The following is a 15056-nucleotide window of genomic DNA, read 5'->3' on the forward strand; positions in this document are numbered from 1 at the left end:
CCTCGGACAGTCCCTGGAGCGCCAGGGACCAGGCTCTGGGAGTAGTTCTGTCCCTCGGAGAGCTGCAGTCACTGGCAGCCAGGCTCCCTGGGCAGGGCGAGGCGGCGCTGGCGCGCACACAAGGCTAGGCTGGCCCCAGGCTCCCTGGGCAGGGCGAGGCGGCGCTGGCGCGCACACAAGGCCAGGCTGGCCCCAGGCTCCCTGGGCAGGGCGAGGCGGCGCTGGCGCGCACACAAGGCCAGGCTGGCCCCAGGCTCCCGGTGCAGGTTCCAGGCGCCCAAGGGCATGGCATGGCTTACTCTGCATGGCATTCTAGCGCCCCCGGGACTTGGCTCAGCCCCCCGGGAATCCTGCGGAGCTGGGCCCCGCACTCTGCGCAGGACGAAGCAGGGAGTGAAACCAGACACACTCGTCTGGCAGCTCCTGCGCCTGCCCCTGCCGTGCCACAGGAACAAAAAGCAACCAGGAAGTGCCGGCTCCCGAGGCTCGGCCAGCCCGGGCGTGTTCCGACAGCCTGCCTGTCGGGTTCCCTGATCCCGGCCCCCCGTGCTCCGGGGCAGTGTTTCTCAACCTTGTTTTGCTCATGGGCCCCTTCTGAGCCTCGTTTACCTCTGTGGCCCCCCTCATAGCTGCTGTTAGTTGGAAAAAAGGTACATCGTTGACCTAATGTTCCGTTTTTTCCACGTGGGCCCCTAGAGGTAGGGCGTGGCCCCTGGGGAGCCATATGGCCCACGGTTGAGAACCACTGCTGTGGGGCGCCGAGCTCCCATTCCCGCAGTGCTGCTCACGAGGGGGCTGTGTCCCCCGCAGCGCCACAGGGGGCCAATGAGCCAGGCTCCAGAGAACACGGGCTCTTCTCGCTGATAATTGTCAGGCTGGCTCTGCACCTTCTGGTTTGAGACAAACAGCCCTGGGCCTATAGTGAGCACATCAAGAGGGCATCAGAGCGGCCATACGGGGCCAGACCAAAGGCCCCCTGGCCCAGTGTCCTGTCTGCCCAGTGCCAGGGGCCCCAGACAGACTGCTGCTGCGTGGCTGGCTCCGAGCCAGGCCCAGGGTCACGGCCACGCTGAGGTAAACTGTGCCCCGTGTGTGTGGCCAGCAGGGGCCACCTCCCTGGGCGGAGCAGTGCTCCAGGCCGGTCCTGCCCCAGGCCTCGATTGGAACAGGGCAGGACTTGCCCAAGCAGCCTGCGGGCACTAAGAAATCATCTCTTCTTGGCGCACCCAGCAACATGCAGCTGGGCAAGTCTGCTGGAGCCCCCTGACGTCCCCTCCCCCAATATAAGTCACCCTCTAGAGCCTCCAGCTTGGAACCCCCTCGCTGGAGCCTCGGGAGAGAGGGGCGTCTGGGGAAAGATGCCAAAGGAAGCACCAGCAGGATCCTGCTGCTTCTGTGCCGGACCCATACCTGGGAGGAAGGGCCTGATCCTGCCCCTCCATCTGCGCTGGCGCATGGTGGCGAGGGGCCTCAGCCACCCACAGGCTCAGAAGCTGGGGCGGGGCGAGCGGGCCTGGGAAGGTGCGTGCGACCTGAGACACCCACAAAGGGCCCTTTAAACAGCGGCAGGTTGCAAAGCCGCGCACACGGTCTCCTCTGGAGCCGCCCCAATGGCCCAGTCTGGCTCCCGTTCGGCAGGACGCCACGCCAGCCCTCAGACTGCAGGAATGGCCGCCCACGGCACGGCGGCCGGAGTCACGGCCCGTCTTGCTGCCTGGCGTCAGCCAGGGACCGAGGCAGCTGAGTCTCCCGCAGGGACAGTGGTTCTTGCACTGCTCCAGGTGACTCAGGGCCGGTACCCGGTCCCTCAACTGCCTGTGGGGGCCCGAGAGCTCTTCGGTGGGACACCAACCACTGCCTCCGGCTCCCAGCCAGGGGCCAGCTGCCATGGCAACCAGCCCTCGGCAGCCATCCCCTCCACAGGGCTTCCCACCTCTCTGGGACCAGCAGGGTTCGCGTTTCTCGGCCTGCCCACGCCCCGGCGCTCCCACGGCCTGTGCAGAAGCCCATCTCTGCTCTGGTCCGGACCCCGGAAGACAGGCGCGTGCTGGGAAAGAGAGGCCCTGCTTGCTGTACTGTGCGCCTCCAGCATGCGACCCCGAGTCCGTGTGTTACAATCAGGCAATGCACACACACCCCACACCCCTTTTCTCAGGCATCAGGTGTTCCACAAGGGCTCCAGAAAGAATGTGGGGACAGCCCTGTCCTCCACGTGGCTTCCTCAGTGCGTAAGTCCCAAGCAATGCTGAAGGGCTCTGGCTACACCCAAGGGTGCCCTGCTGCTCTCCTGCTCCCTCTTTCGGTAGTGGGGGAAGAGGAAGTAGAGACTGGCCCGTGAGGCGTCTGCAGGCTCCCACAACAGCCCTGTCTCCGGGGGAAGTTCAGCCCTTTGCTTCACAAAGCCAAGAACAAGGGAGCACTGCGAAATGCCAAGGAGCAGCCATTCCCTCAGTACAGGCCCTCCCAGCCCTGGGGAAATCGTTAACCTCTCCCCACGGAGCTCAGGAACCAGCCGCCAAGCGCTCCTTCTGCCCGCAAACCCACTTTGTATAGATTGTCGCTCGCGCTCAGACTTCCCACGCGCCAGGGAAGCTGCTGCCAGCTCTGGGCAATGCCACAGGGGCCCTGGCCACTGGGCTGGCAGTAGGCTCCGTCCTAGAGCAACCTTTGGGGCCCTTTCCTGCACCCCACATGCCAGCCTCAGTGCACCCCCGAGACCTCTTGCAGAGCAGGGCCCAGAGTCCCTAACCATTTACTTTAAAACAATTTCCTCACCAGTTGGACCTCCCTGGTCCGGCACCCTCGGGACTGGACTGCTCCTGGATGAGGGATTTTGCTGGACCAGGGGAAGTCACTTCTGGCTTCCCTGCTGCCAGCCCCGCTGCTTGCCCTGCCTGGCTCCTCAAATCCCAACGGGGTTGTACACCTGGGCTTCCTGCTCCCCCCACAGCCTAGCTGGGAAGTGCGCCTAGCTTACCCCACCCCACCGCAGCCCCGCTGAGCCATGCGCTGGCTCCCAGTCCCTGCTGGGCTCCTTCCCACCCCCCACATCGGGTGAGGCTCCCAGGGCCCCCTTGCATTGAGCCCCCCAACCCACACAGCACACCTGGACTCTGATCCTGGAAGGGCCACGGATGTTGGCGGACCAGGGCCCCGGTTTAGAGAGGTGCAGCCTGTGGTGTGTTGCTGAAGAGAATACGATCACATCTCTAAAAAAATGACACCCCCTCCTTGGGCTGTCATTGAGAACAGCCCCCCACCCCCACTAGTGCTGCGTGGGGCCCATAAATCCTAGGGACGCCCTGACGATGCGTCTACACGGCAGCACGAGTAGCCCAAGCTAGATCCACACCAGCTCACCTAACACGCACAGTGCAGCAGCAGGACTGTGGGTAGCTGTACGGCTATCCCCGCCTGCCCGGCGCACGCCCCAGTGGCCACCCCAGCACTGCAGCGGTGGCCTCACTATCGTCGTTACTCACACTAGCTGGTTCCCAACGAGCCGGGGTCTGTCTACACCTCTGACTGTTTCACCGACAGGCCCAGACAACTATCACGCTGTTCAGCTTTTGAACCGCAATGATCTGGAGTCAAACCAGAAACGTTCCAGACGCTCAGGCTCAGGAGCTCCAGGACAACGTCTTGTACCAATGTTGGGTGTTTCCAAACTGGCTGTGTGGTTCTCCTCCTTGCCCGGGTGCCCAGCCACCCTGCCAGCGCAGGCATTATTCTGTTGGTGCATTCTTTAGAATGCTCATTTCACGACAAAACGATGGGAAAACCTACCCAGGAGACTTGCCTTAGTGTCCCCTGATTCGCATCAACTGCTGCCGTGTCTGCTCACGCCCGAAGGCTGCCTATCAGATTGGTCCTCACGTTTAATATTGTCGGCTGCCCGGAGCAGATAAGGGCTAACAGGAAATGAACAAGCTTCTTTAAGATGAGAAACATTTTTGGATTAAATTAAATCTCTGGGCAAATTCAATCACAGGGTCTGCTCTGAACAGGATATGAGCAGATCTGCCCCCTCCAGAGCCACACAGTTTTCTCTCTCAGCCAGAGTGTTAAGTCTCAGCCAAGCGGGTAGGGCTGGAGTTCAGCACCCCAGAGAGGCTGACAGGGATATGACCAGTCTATGGCTAGGTCTACACTGCAGAGTTTTTGCACCCAAATCCTCACGGAGCGTCCTCACCTCAAGCGCGTTTTTGTGCAAGAAAATGTCCAGTGCACTGGCAGAACAGAGGGGGTTTGTGGTGTAGGTATTCCTCTTCCTACGAGGAATAACTCCTTTTTGCGCAAGAGCTCTTGAGCAAGAAGGTGTGTGTGGATGGGAAACGGGGGGGGGTTTGCGCAAAAACAGCCTATGGAAAGAAGCACAGGTGCCCTTTCTGTGAGTGGCAATGAGAGCTTTCTTGCGAGAGCACACCTGTGGAGTCAGGACACTCTCTTGGGCAAAAGCACATCGCTTTTCCGAGGCGCTTCTGCAGAAGATCTCTTCCATGAAAAGCTTCTCGCGCAAGAAGCCTGCAGCGTAGACACAGCCTGTGAGAGGCAAGAGAACGGCAGTAATTGGGCGGAGCTGGCTCAGGGATGGCAGAGACGACAGGCAGCCACGAGCTCCATGGCTCTGTGTGCACCAAACGGAAAGGAAACATTATTGGCCCAAAGAAAACACCCAGGGGCCTGGGCAGCTCAGGGGACTCCTGGTAACTGGATGCAGAGCCTCCCTCTGGGCTCAGTCAGCCAAGAGGATGAGCAGCTGATCAGCAGCCACGTCTGTCTGGTGCCTGTAGCCGAGTCAGACATTCCAAGGGTCATTGTGATGGTCCCATCGGACCCCAGGCCTGGCCCTCAATCATTCCTAGAGCTTTTTAGACAAACCGATTATTCACCACATTGCCCAAGACTCTTCAGAGCACCCACCACTTCCCAGCAGTCGCCCGCTCCGTCAGTCTTGCTGACAGCCGTCGGTACGTGTACACATAGCCGGATTTCAATGATAGTCGTGGGTTGTGCCCTGTTTGCCCAGGGATCCCCATCACTCTGTATCTGTCACCTGTTCTCTTCGTTAATTACTATGCCTCCCATTTTGGTATCACCTGCAGACACCGACGTCGGTGACGACTTTACATTGGCCTCCCATCTCAGAGGGGAAGCCGTGTTAGTCTGTAACTTTAAAAACGACTTTCAATGCCACAGGACAGTTGTATTCCACCTCGTTGATCAAAACATTAAGTAGGCCAAGAACTGATCCCTACAGAACCCATTAGAAACACAACCACTTGGTGACGAATCCATGTTTGCAATTACATTTTGAGATCCATTAGTAGGATAATTTGTAATGCATTTAATAGGGTAGTTTTATAGAATTCTAATCAATGTCACGCCGTCCCAAGTCAAGTGCCTTACCGAAGCCTAAGTCGGTTACATCTATGCCATTACTTTTACCAACCTAATTTGTAAGCTCATCACAAAAAAGATGTGACCTATTTATCCTTAACACATGTGGATTGGCATGAACTATATTGCCCTCTACAAACAGGCGGTCTCCTCTCAGATGGCCACTTGGAGCAGCCCTGCATATGGCCCTCGCCTCAGTTTCCCTCGCGGGTCCCCAGGAAGTTTGTGGTTTATTCTCTAGCTCATCCACAGTTTAACCACCAAAACACAGCACGAAAGTCCCAAACCCACTGTCCCACCCGAGTCCACACCAACTCTGTGCAGGTTTAACCCCCCGGCTTCATTCCCACCAGTCTTCTGCCAGACATGGACGCCTTACCGGCCTTACCCTCTGACCCTACCCCCTGCAGAACAGTCACGCAGCCTCTCCTTCTGGGGCACACCACTGTGCTTCCCGCCGGCCCCACACACCCTTCTATGGGGAGACTCATGGCTTCTGTCAGACCCAGCTCTCTGGCAAGGAGAGCTTCCTTCCTGCAGACCTCTCCAGCCAGCACCCTGCTTGCCGCTTAACGACTGAATCTACTCCGCACGGAACCTCCTCATCCGGCGAAGAACAAAACACGTGACAGCAACACCAGCTGGGCAGCAGAAGCGGTGCCAGCGCAGCCAGACTGGCCAACGGGCTAGCAGGGCTTCCTGGTGCAGGTGTAAATAAGCCCAGCAGCTTAGAACCAGCCAAAGCCAAACGCCAGCCTGGCTTGAAATGGCTCAGGGCCCTGGAAGGAGACAAAGGCCTTTGCAGGAGGAAATGATCCCGTGTCAGCAGCCTGGGATAATCTCATTACTGTCATCCCCAATTGATAGTTCTGGGAAAACGAGGCCTTAAGATGGCCTCGCACAACCCTCGCTGCCGCCGCGACCCGCCACATGGCCCTACAAGGACCAGACTCCACACACTCTAGAAAGGATTTTGACACAAACTTTCGGTCGCCTCCGGAACGACGTTTTCCCATCAGGGTGGCATCTTGGAGACAGAAGCCGCCAACCGGCACCTATCGGCACTCCCTGCGCAGCCAGTCCCCCCCCCCCCTTACCAGAGGCCCAGAGAGACGGGGGCGTATGTCTGGGAACCCTGCTTGCCGCCATCAGATCTCCAGCTGTGTACGTTCAGGGTGCGGGGGGGAGGTGCATGCCTGTGTGTCTGTGTCACAAGCTGGAATGGGTTACAAACACAAGCCTTCGCGGCCGGCACGCCGCTCCTCGCCTCCTGGAAAGAGGGGCTCGCCTTCAGTGTCTCAGGGTCGATCGAGGGGGCATGGACGGCAGGTATCCCAGGCAGGGAAAGGTGCTGCCTTCCGAAACTGCTGCACCCGGCCCCGCCCACGCCCAGCCCACCCCCATGCCTGCTGGCCAGCTCTCTGGAGCTCCAGGGAAGGTTGGGGAGTGCTACCAGGCTGGGGGAGCGATGGGGGGGGGGGGGAGAGGAGGCAGGGAGGGGTATGGGCTCTGGTGGGTGGGGTGGGGCGTGGTGTGCCTCCCCAAGCCATGAGGTCACCCACGGACCATGCAAGGGAGCCGCATGCTCCTCAACCTGCATCAGTCCAAAGTCAGGAAGAGAACAGGTCCAGACCTCGGGCTTAGCTCCGCCAGGCCAGTCCTGCCGTGCCAGGGGCGCCGTGCGGACACTGTCCCCCCAGGAATGCGCTTGCTGACGTAATGAAATGCTGCAATCAGCTCAATTAAAACCAGCACACCCGGGGCACCCACGCACTCCCGGCCAGGTCCGTGGGCTCACCCACCCCCAGGCTCTTCACTGCTCACGCAGCCCGCTGGACCTGCAGCCATTTCCTTGCGCCATGTTACTCTGCAGCAGCCGTGGTGCCTGGCTCCCGGCTATGAGCTCTCTCAGGCTCTCACCTGCCCTGAGTTCAGCCAGGCTGCAAGCCCTATGGCCCGATGCCCATCACCTCTGCTCCCACAGCGCTGCTCTATCTGGTGAGATGGTCATACGGGACGCCTGTTCCAGGCTAGATGAGACACAGCCCAGGACCCGCTGGACCCCCCAGAACTGCAAACCCCTCTGCTGCCCAGGAGACGGAGCGTGCCAGGCACCACTGGAAACAAGCAGCCCCCGGAACCTGGCAGCTTCTCCCCAGAATGGGAAGCCATGTCGCGTGGCTGGATTTCACCCGGCCTGAAGGGCCAACAGGCATTGGAGACCCAAAAGCCAAGGAGTTCACCTGCATGGGCAAGACCTTTGGGAAGTGTGAGGCCACGTGCGAGCAGGGCACAGATCCCTTCTCAGCACAACAGAGCTGAGCTCTGGCTGCCGGCAGCACGCTCCTAGCAAGCGGAGAAACATACAAGGAGCTAAGAGAAAGAAATCTCCCCTCCCCCCCCCCCCCGTGCCATCACCTGCAGTTGCAGCTCTGAACCCGCCCTCCCCAAACTGCCGGGGTCGGACACCCTACCCAGGAAACGGAAGATTGGTCCCAGCTACCTTCTGCCTGCGTCCAGCCCACCCCCCATTTCGCTCCCAGCTGAGAGGAGTGAAGTGCGCACACCCCCATGCAGACACACACACCCCCTGGTGTCAAGCTGGCTGCTGGATCACACCCGTCTGGGATAAATGGCTGCAAAAGCAGTGAGCACGCCTTCCCCATTCCAGCAGAAAGCTCATTGTTTGTAGCTCTCAGTGTAAAAGCGGCTTTTGCCACAGGACGATTTCCCCAAAGGGCCTGGCTGACAGCCCAGCAGAGGGGAACCTGTAAGCAGCTGCGCTCCCTGAAAACCCCAGCTCAGTTCTCCTTCTACTGCTGCCACCTTTTCCCCCCCTAATCCTGCGGAAGAAGGAAACTTTCGGCATCACTTTACAAGGTTACAAGGCAAGAAACCGGTTTCCTCCCCTCCCCCCCCCCGCCCCCAGCGATCAAAACCAGAACCGGAGCAAGGCCTCGGGAATGGACCTGAAAACAGACGAGACCCCTTCAGATGTAAAACATCACTGCTCCAAAAACTCCGGGCCCACGCTGCCTCTTTGGGCACGTCAAGCCCCAGCCAGTGCACACCAGATCCAAGGCACACACCACGTGCTACAAACTTCCCATGCAACACCTACCACATCTGTTCCCTCTGCGAGGAGCCGAGTCCCAGTTAGCAGCCGCCAGCTCTACCTGCAGCAAGACCCAACCGCCAGCTCAGCCGGCTGCAGGAGAGCGAGTCGCGGCCGTGCCCTATTATGGCCACATCAGAGCTCCGGTGGGACGCGAGCGCAGCAGTCAGCCTCTGCTCCTGCAGTAATTAACGTCCACGGCAAGTGCTAGCTGAAGACGCACCAGCCTCGCCCCAGGCAGCGTGCACCTTTGTGCCCGTTTGTTCTATCGGGGGCTCTGCTGGAGCTCCCCAGAGGCACCGCAACCTGCCGGGAGAAGGGAGGTGGAGGGCCACGGTGTCACCAGGCAAATGCACAGATCCTATTTAAACCCCTTGCATCAGCTTTTCCAGCTCTCCCTGCCCTCAGGCGACACCAAGCAAGAGAACCCGTTTTAGTGCTTCCTGCAAATAGAAACTCTGCTGCTATGTTTGCGAGCGACGCCGGGCTGGAAAATATGTGCTGTCGCTCAGCCCTTAACCCCAGCAGTCCCTGCAGCGTGCGACGGCCACCGGGCGCATCCTTCTGCCCCCCCAGCGCCAGCAGCTCCGTTCAAAGGGATCCACAAGCGACCAAGGGAGAAGAAAGTGGCAGCGCCAAGTGCGTTAGCAGGGTCTGTGCTTGAGAACGGGCCCCGGAGCCACCGCGGCCCAACAGGCACCCCGGAGAATCCCCCGAGGGTCCAGCTACAGGCAGGACCCAGCCCCCTTCTGCACCGCGCCGCGCCCCCGTACGCATGCCCGGGCGGGCAGGCATGTGCTCACCCACCAGCTGCCCTCGGAACCACGGCTCTGAGCACGCCCAGTCCCAAAGCACGGGGTGTGGCGCTGGCTCTGTGCCGCAGCTCAGAGCAGGGCCTGGCACCCCGCCAAATCCGCCCCAGGGCCGGGGCGCCTCCGTAGCCGCCTGCATTACCGTTACTGCTGGCTGGCTGGGCAGGGAGAGACAGCACTGCCCAGCACTTCCCTCAGGGCCAGTCCTCACATCCTGCTGCCAGGCCGGGGGCACTGCCCTGGGACAGGGCTCTGGGGGTCCCTGCACATGCACCCCTCTGCACATCCCCCAGCCCCGCCTGCTGGCCCACGCACTTCCCCCGGCCCTGCCTGCTAGCCCATGCATCCCCCCCCCCAGCCCCACCTGCTGGCCCACGCACTTCCCCCGGCCCTGCCTGCTGGCCCACGCATCCCCCCCCCCCCGGCCCCACCTGCTGACCCATGCACTTCCCCCGGCCTTGCCTGCTGGCCCACACATTCCCCCCCATACACGCACTCCCCCCAGCCTTGCCTGCTGACCCGCACATCCCCCCTCCCCCAGCCCCACCTGCTGGCCCACACATCCCCCCCCCCGGCCCCACCTGCTGACCCACACATCCCCTCCCCCCAGCCCCACCTGCTGGCCCATGCACTCCCCCCCATACACGCACTCCCCCCAGCCTTGCCTGCTGACCCACACATCCCTCCTCACCCAGCCCCACCTGCTGGCCCATGCACTCCCTCCTCCCCCATACATGCACTTCCCCCAGCCTTGCCTGTTGGCCCCAGGTGATTGAACTCTGGCAGTGGGGCTAGAGCAGCTTCACGCTGCTGGCAGGTCCCTGGGGCTCGTGGCATGGTCTGGGGCATTTGCCCTGGGCCAGGGGCTATCTAAACTACGGGGCAGCCCAGCTGCACAGGTGATCACTCAGCCCCGCCCAGTCAGTCAGCTCCCGGCACCCAGCCCAGAGCCCCTGACTGGGCGGGGCTGATGAATCATCTGTGGAGCTGGGCTGCCCTGCTGCAGCGTGATGGATGGGATGGGACGGGATGGTCCGCCCCCTCCCTCCCCCCCTCCCCAACAGGCTGGTGTCTCCCAGGCTGTGTCCCTTAGGGGACGGGTTTGGGGGAAGAGGTGCAATGGGCGGGGGAGGGTGAAGCAGGGGCTAAGCTTGGGGGAGGGGTACGGACACCCCCCGGCTCGCAGGGGCTCTCGTGCAGGCCGGACTGTGGAACGGCTTGGGCCACGGCTGACCCGTGGGCTGTGAGTTGGAGACCCCATGGCCCAGCACACCTCCAGCCGGATGGGGACAGGGGGGGATATCTGTGCGGACCCGCCCCTCCCCCCGTCCCGCAAGGCCCTGCTGAGAAGCGGTGCTGGGCAAGCGCAAGGCCGGATTTCAGAGCCCGTGTCAGTCTGCCTGGGCCGGCACTGGGGCTTAGTGACGGGCCGGGCACCTTCCTCTAGCAGCCATGGGCTGAGACGCTACCAACGGCCGCTCCACTCCGGCTGGTCACCCTTGCTCCCTGCTCCTCCCTGGGGGCCGATTACACGGAGCGCTGAGCCAGACTGGCATTAAATACATCCCGGTGGCAAAGGGCAGCGCTGGGCGCGAGGCTCAGCTCTCGGAACAGCCTCTCCCTGCAGAGACCCAGAGCAGGGCCCCAAATGCCTGACCACCGGACCTGGGAAACGTTCCGCCGGTCGCCTGCATTGCCCGGCCAAAGGCTCCGGGATCCCTGTGTGACGAAGAGGGGGCTGTGTGACGGGGGGGGGGCTGTGTGACAAGGGGGGGCCGTATGCGCTCTCTGCACTTTGATACGTGCATGTGATTTCTACTGTCCTGTAATAATCCCGTGGGTGCCTCAGTTTCCCTGGGTACTGCACCAATAGCGAGATGGGGGTGGGACCAGCGGGGGGCTCGCTAGTCGACACAGACTAGACAAGAACTAGAAGCCGTAACCACCTGGGCTTGCGGCATGGCCTGCGCCGGTGAATGGTGCCTGGCACCGGAGACTGGGAACAGTGCCGAGAACCGTGGCCAGAAGGAGCCCCACCAGCCCCTAACAAGCCACTAATAACTAAGGGTATGTCTACACTACAGCGCTAGTTCGAACTAACTTAGTTCGAATTAGTTAATTCGAACTAAGCTAGTTCGAACTAACGCATCTAGAACTAAAAACTAGTTCGAACTAGCGTTTTGCTAGTTCGAACTAGTAAGTCCACATTGAGTGGACTCTGAACAGGGCTTAAGGATGGCCGGAAGCAGTGCCGGCAGGGCATAAAAGGAGGACTTAGAGCATGGAGATACTGTCTCAGGCTAGCCGAGGGCTGCGCTTAAAGGGTCCCGACCCCCACCCCGGACACACAGTTCTAAGGGGTGCCCCGCTTGCAAAGAAGTTCTGGCTTGGAGTGCCCGGAGTACCCACACTGGGCACATCACACCACTCGGCCATCAGCCCGGCTGCACTTGCCGCAGGCTGCCATCTGGGGAGAGGGAGTAATTGGGGGGCTGCAGGAGAGCTTCCACCCCCAGAAGCCCGCAGAGCCAGCCCAGTCCTCCCCATCGGGGGCTCGTACCCCATTCCTCCCTCACCTCCTTCCACTTACCCTTCCTTAGCCCCCCTTCTTATTGATGTACAAAATAAAGATAACGTTTCTTCCAACATTGACTCTGTCTTTATTGAAAAAAACTGGGGGAGACTGGGAAAAGGAGGTGGGAGAGGGGAAGAGAAAGGCTGGGAGAGGGGAGGGCAACTAACATGATCAGGGGTTGGGAACAGGTCCCAGATGAAGAGAGGCTACAGAGACTGCGACTGTTCAGCTTAGAAAAGAGGAGACGGAGGGGGGACAGGATAGAGGTCTCTAAAAGCAGGGGTTGGGTGGAGAGGGTGCATTCCGAAAAGTTCTTCCTGAGTTCCCATAAAGAAGGACTAGAGGACACCAAAGGAAAGGAATGGGTAGCAGGCTTGAAACTAGTAAGAGAAAGTTGTTGTTCTTGACAAAGCAAATAGTTAACCTGTGGAACTCCTTGCTGCAGGAGGCTGTGAAGGCTACAACTAGAACAGAGTTTAAAGGGAAGTGAGATAAAGTGATGGAGGTTGGGTCCATGGAGTCCTATTAGCCAGAGGGTAGGAGTGGTGTCCCTGCCCAAAGTTTGTGGAAGGCTGGAGAGGGATGGCACGAGACAAATGGCTTGGTCATTGTCTTCAGTCCATCCCCTCCAGGGTCCCTAGGGTTGGCCGCTGTTGGCAGACAGGCTACTGGGCTAGATGGACCTTTGGTCTGACCCAGGACGGCCATTGTAAGCTCAGGGCTCAGTGTCGGGGGTCTCAGTGGACCCCCTTGATTTTCATGCACACCTGGTCCTGGGTGGCCAGGCTGGCAGCTCTCCTGCCCTAGACAGCCACTTTCCTGTGCCTAGTGCGGAGATCGTGGACGAGGTCCACGATGTCCGCACTAGCCCAGGAAGGTGCCCGCCTCTTGCGGTCCAGGGCAAGCTCCCGGGAGCCGCCAGCCTGGTCCCGGCAAGAGGGGGTGGGCTGGGGGGCATCGGGTGGGTGGCTCTGTGCCGTGCCAGGTGCAGGGTCTGCTAGCTGGGTGCTGGCAGGCTTGCACCTGGCACGGGCACCGTAGCCAGCCCGTGCCCCTTTAAGGGGTCCGGGGCCGGGAGGGGGGCATAGAGTTTCCCTGGTGTTGGCCAGAGTGGCCACCAGGGAAACCTGGGGAGGGCTAGCCTCCCACTAGTTCGAACTAAAGGGCTACACAGCCCTTAGTTCGAACTAGCTAGTTCGAACTAGGCGTTAGTCCTCGTAAAATGAGGTTTACCTAGTTCGAACTAAGCGCTCCGCTAGTTCGATTCAAATTCGAACTAGCGAAGCGCTAGTGTAGCGCATAGGAAAGTTAGTTCGAACTAACGTCCGTTAGTTCGAACTAACTTTCTAGTGTAGACATACCCTAACAGATGCTGTTATCTGACGGAGATGGCTAAGGGGGCACTTGCAAACAAGCGAGCGCTGGTCCAACGCTGCCGGGCGGTAAGAAGGAACCGAAAGGGGGTTGGACCGGCAGGGTCGTATAGCGAGTGCCACAAAGACACACCCGACGGGGGCTGCTTAAGGGAAAGTCTCTGACGTTGGGGCATACGGCGCGCGCCTGACTGGAATCGATGTGAACAAGCACTGCAAGAGGAACCAGCTTTTCCCACGGGCCAACCCCTGGAGGCCAGCTAGAAAGCACTCCTGAGCCATGGTTGGAACTGAAGCTACAATCCAGGGACCCACCCCCTGACAAAGCAGCATATGCAAACGGGTGAACTCAGGGTGCACAAGCAACTGCCTACCCTGTGCAGCCCTGACAACGTTTTTTCAGGAGCTTTCTGTATGAACCGGCTGTACTGCACTGCAGAGAAGCTACAGGCTGAATGGACCTGTTGACATGCAACTGTTACCCCTGAGCCATCCAGCCCAGCACTAGCATGAGATTCCGCTGCATCCGGTCCCGAGCCAGAAAGGCATCGGCCCACGGGACGCTGGCTGATCCCACCCAGCCCAGCGAGTAACTGCCTGGTTCCTGTCTGTGAGCCAAGCCCCCCTGTCGATTCCGTTCCTGTGTCAGCCAGCCCAGGCATTATCCCTCCAGATCGGCACTTTGGCTCCTTCACCGCCATGCAAGCCCTCCATGCAGGATCCTACGTGCTGACTGGCCTCACGAGACCCTGGCTGAGCACACCTTCCAGGCCCACGCTCAGCGCCCCACAAGAGGGGCCAGCACATTTCAGCTTCTGGTTCCTGGGCCGTTAGTGTGCTGCAGGGGGAACTCTGGACCGGCCTGCTCTCTGCTGCCCTCCCCACCGAAAGCCGGGGGGAGACAATGCCCCCCAAAGGGGCTAGAACAAGCAGGCATGTGATGGTGTCTTCGGCTGCAACATTCTCCTCCTTGCCTGCTGCTGAGCCAATCCCCACGGACCCGCCTCCTTTCCAGGCTGGCAGGAGTGTGACGTAGTGGGGGGTACCTTGCTGGTTGCTATGCTGGGCAGTGGGTTGTGAGTGACTGTGACGGCGCGTTGGGGGTCCCCCGTCTCCTGCACCCCGAAATGGCACAAACAGACTACACCAGCCGGTGGAGTAGAGGAAGTTTATTGCCTCTCCAGGATACAGCACAGCACAGATGTAATCTGGTCACAGAGCTGGGCTAGGATGCCTCAGGCCCCCTTGAGATGGGGGAGACTGGGCCCCTAAACTCCAGCCCCTTTCCCTAGGCTGTCTCCTCCATGCTCCCAGACAGCAACTAACTAACTCTCTTCCAGCCCTGCCCCCCAGCCAGGGCAGCATTCCCCCTTCCTTTGTTCCTCTCCATGGGGGGTGTCTGGTTCAACAAGTTTGGCATCACCTTTGCATAGTGAGGTTTTCCCTGCTGGGTCTTGCTCCAGACAGCAGAGGTCACCACAGCCCAGCAAGTACCCCCACTACGTCACAGTGACCTCCACTGGCTGCTGGCTGCAGCACGGCCCAGCAGGGCAGAGGATGAGTCATTATGCAAGGGGGCTCCGAACCTGTCTGACCAGTGATCTCCCAGGGAGCGGAACAATGGGAAGAAGGGGAGTGGAGCCCTGGCTGGGGGCAGGGCTGGGAGAGAGTGAGTTAGGTTTCTGGCTGGGATCATGGAGGAAGCAGCCTAGGCAACGGGCTGAGATTTAGGGGCCCAGGCTCCCCCATCTCAAGGGGGGCTGAGGCATCCTAGGCCTGCC

At 60.4% G+C, this 15056-nt stretch overlaps 1 protein-coding gene across 11 annotated transcripts in view; it reads right to left on the minus strand.

Moving 5' to 3' along the window:
• The window catches only part of RGS3 (regulator of G protein signaling 3), a 130680-nt gene that overhangs the window by 18093 nt on the left and 97531 nt on the right, over nucleotides 1-15056 (minus strand). The window contains exon 1 of one of the 11 annotated variants that reach the window (XM_075905333.1): nucleotides 10083-10233. The exons of 6 other annotated variants lie outside the window; for them this stretch is intronic. Coding sequence is in view for 1 of the 5 variants with exons in the window: in XM_075905330.1 (XP_075761445.1) it covers nucleotides 300-311 (12 nt within the window). In the remaining 4 variants the exon portion in view is untranslated. Of the gene's footprint in view, nucleotides 1-299; nucleotides 327-8521; nucleotides 8996-10082; nucleotides 10234-15056 lie in introns of those variants that run through there. 4 more of the 11 variants (XM_075905334.1, XM_075905335.1, XM_075905332.1 and 1 more) reach the window with 4 other exon arrangements.

Source organism: Pelodiscus sinensis, chromosome 22 (genome assembly GCF_049634645.1).
Source record: "Pelodiscus sinensis isolate JC-2024 chromosome 22, ASM4963464v1, whole genome shotgun sequence".
In the NCBI taxonomy this organism is placed as follows: Eukaryota; Metazoa; Chordata; order Testudines; family Trionychidae; genus Pelodiscus; species Pelodiscus sinensis.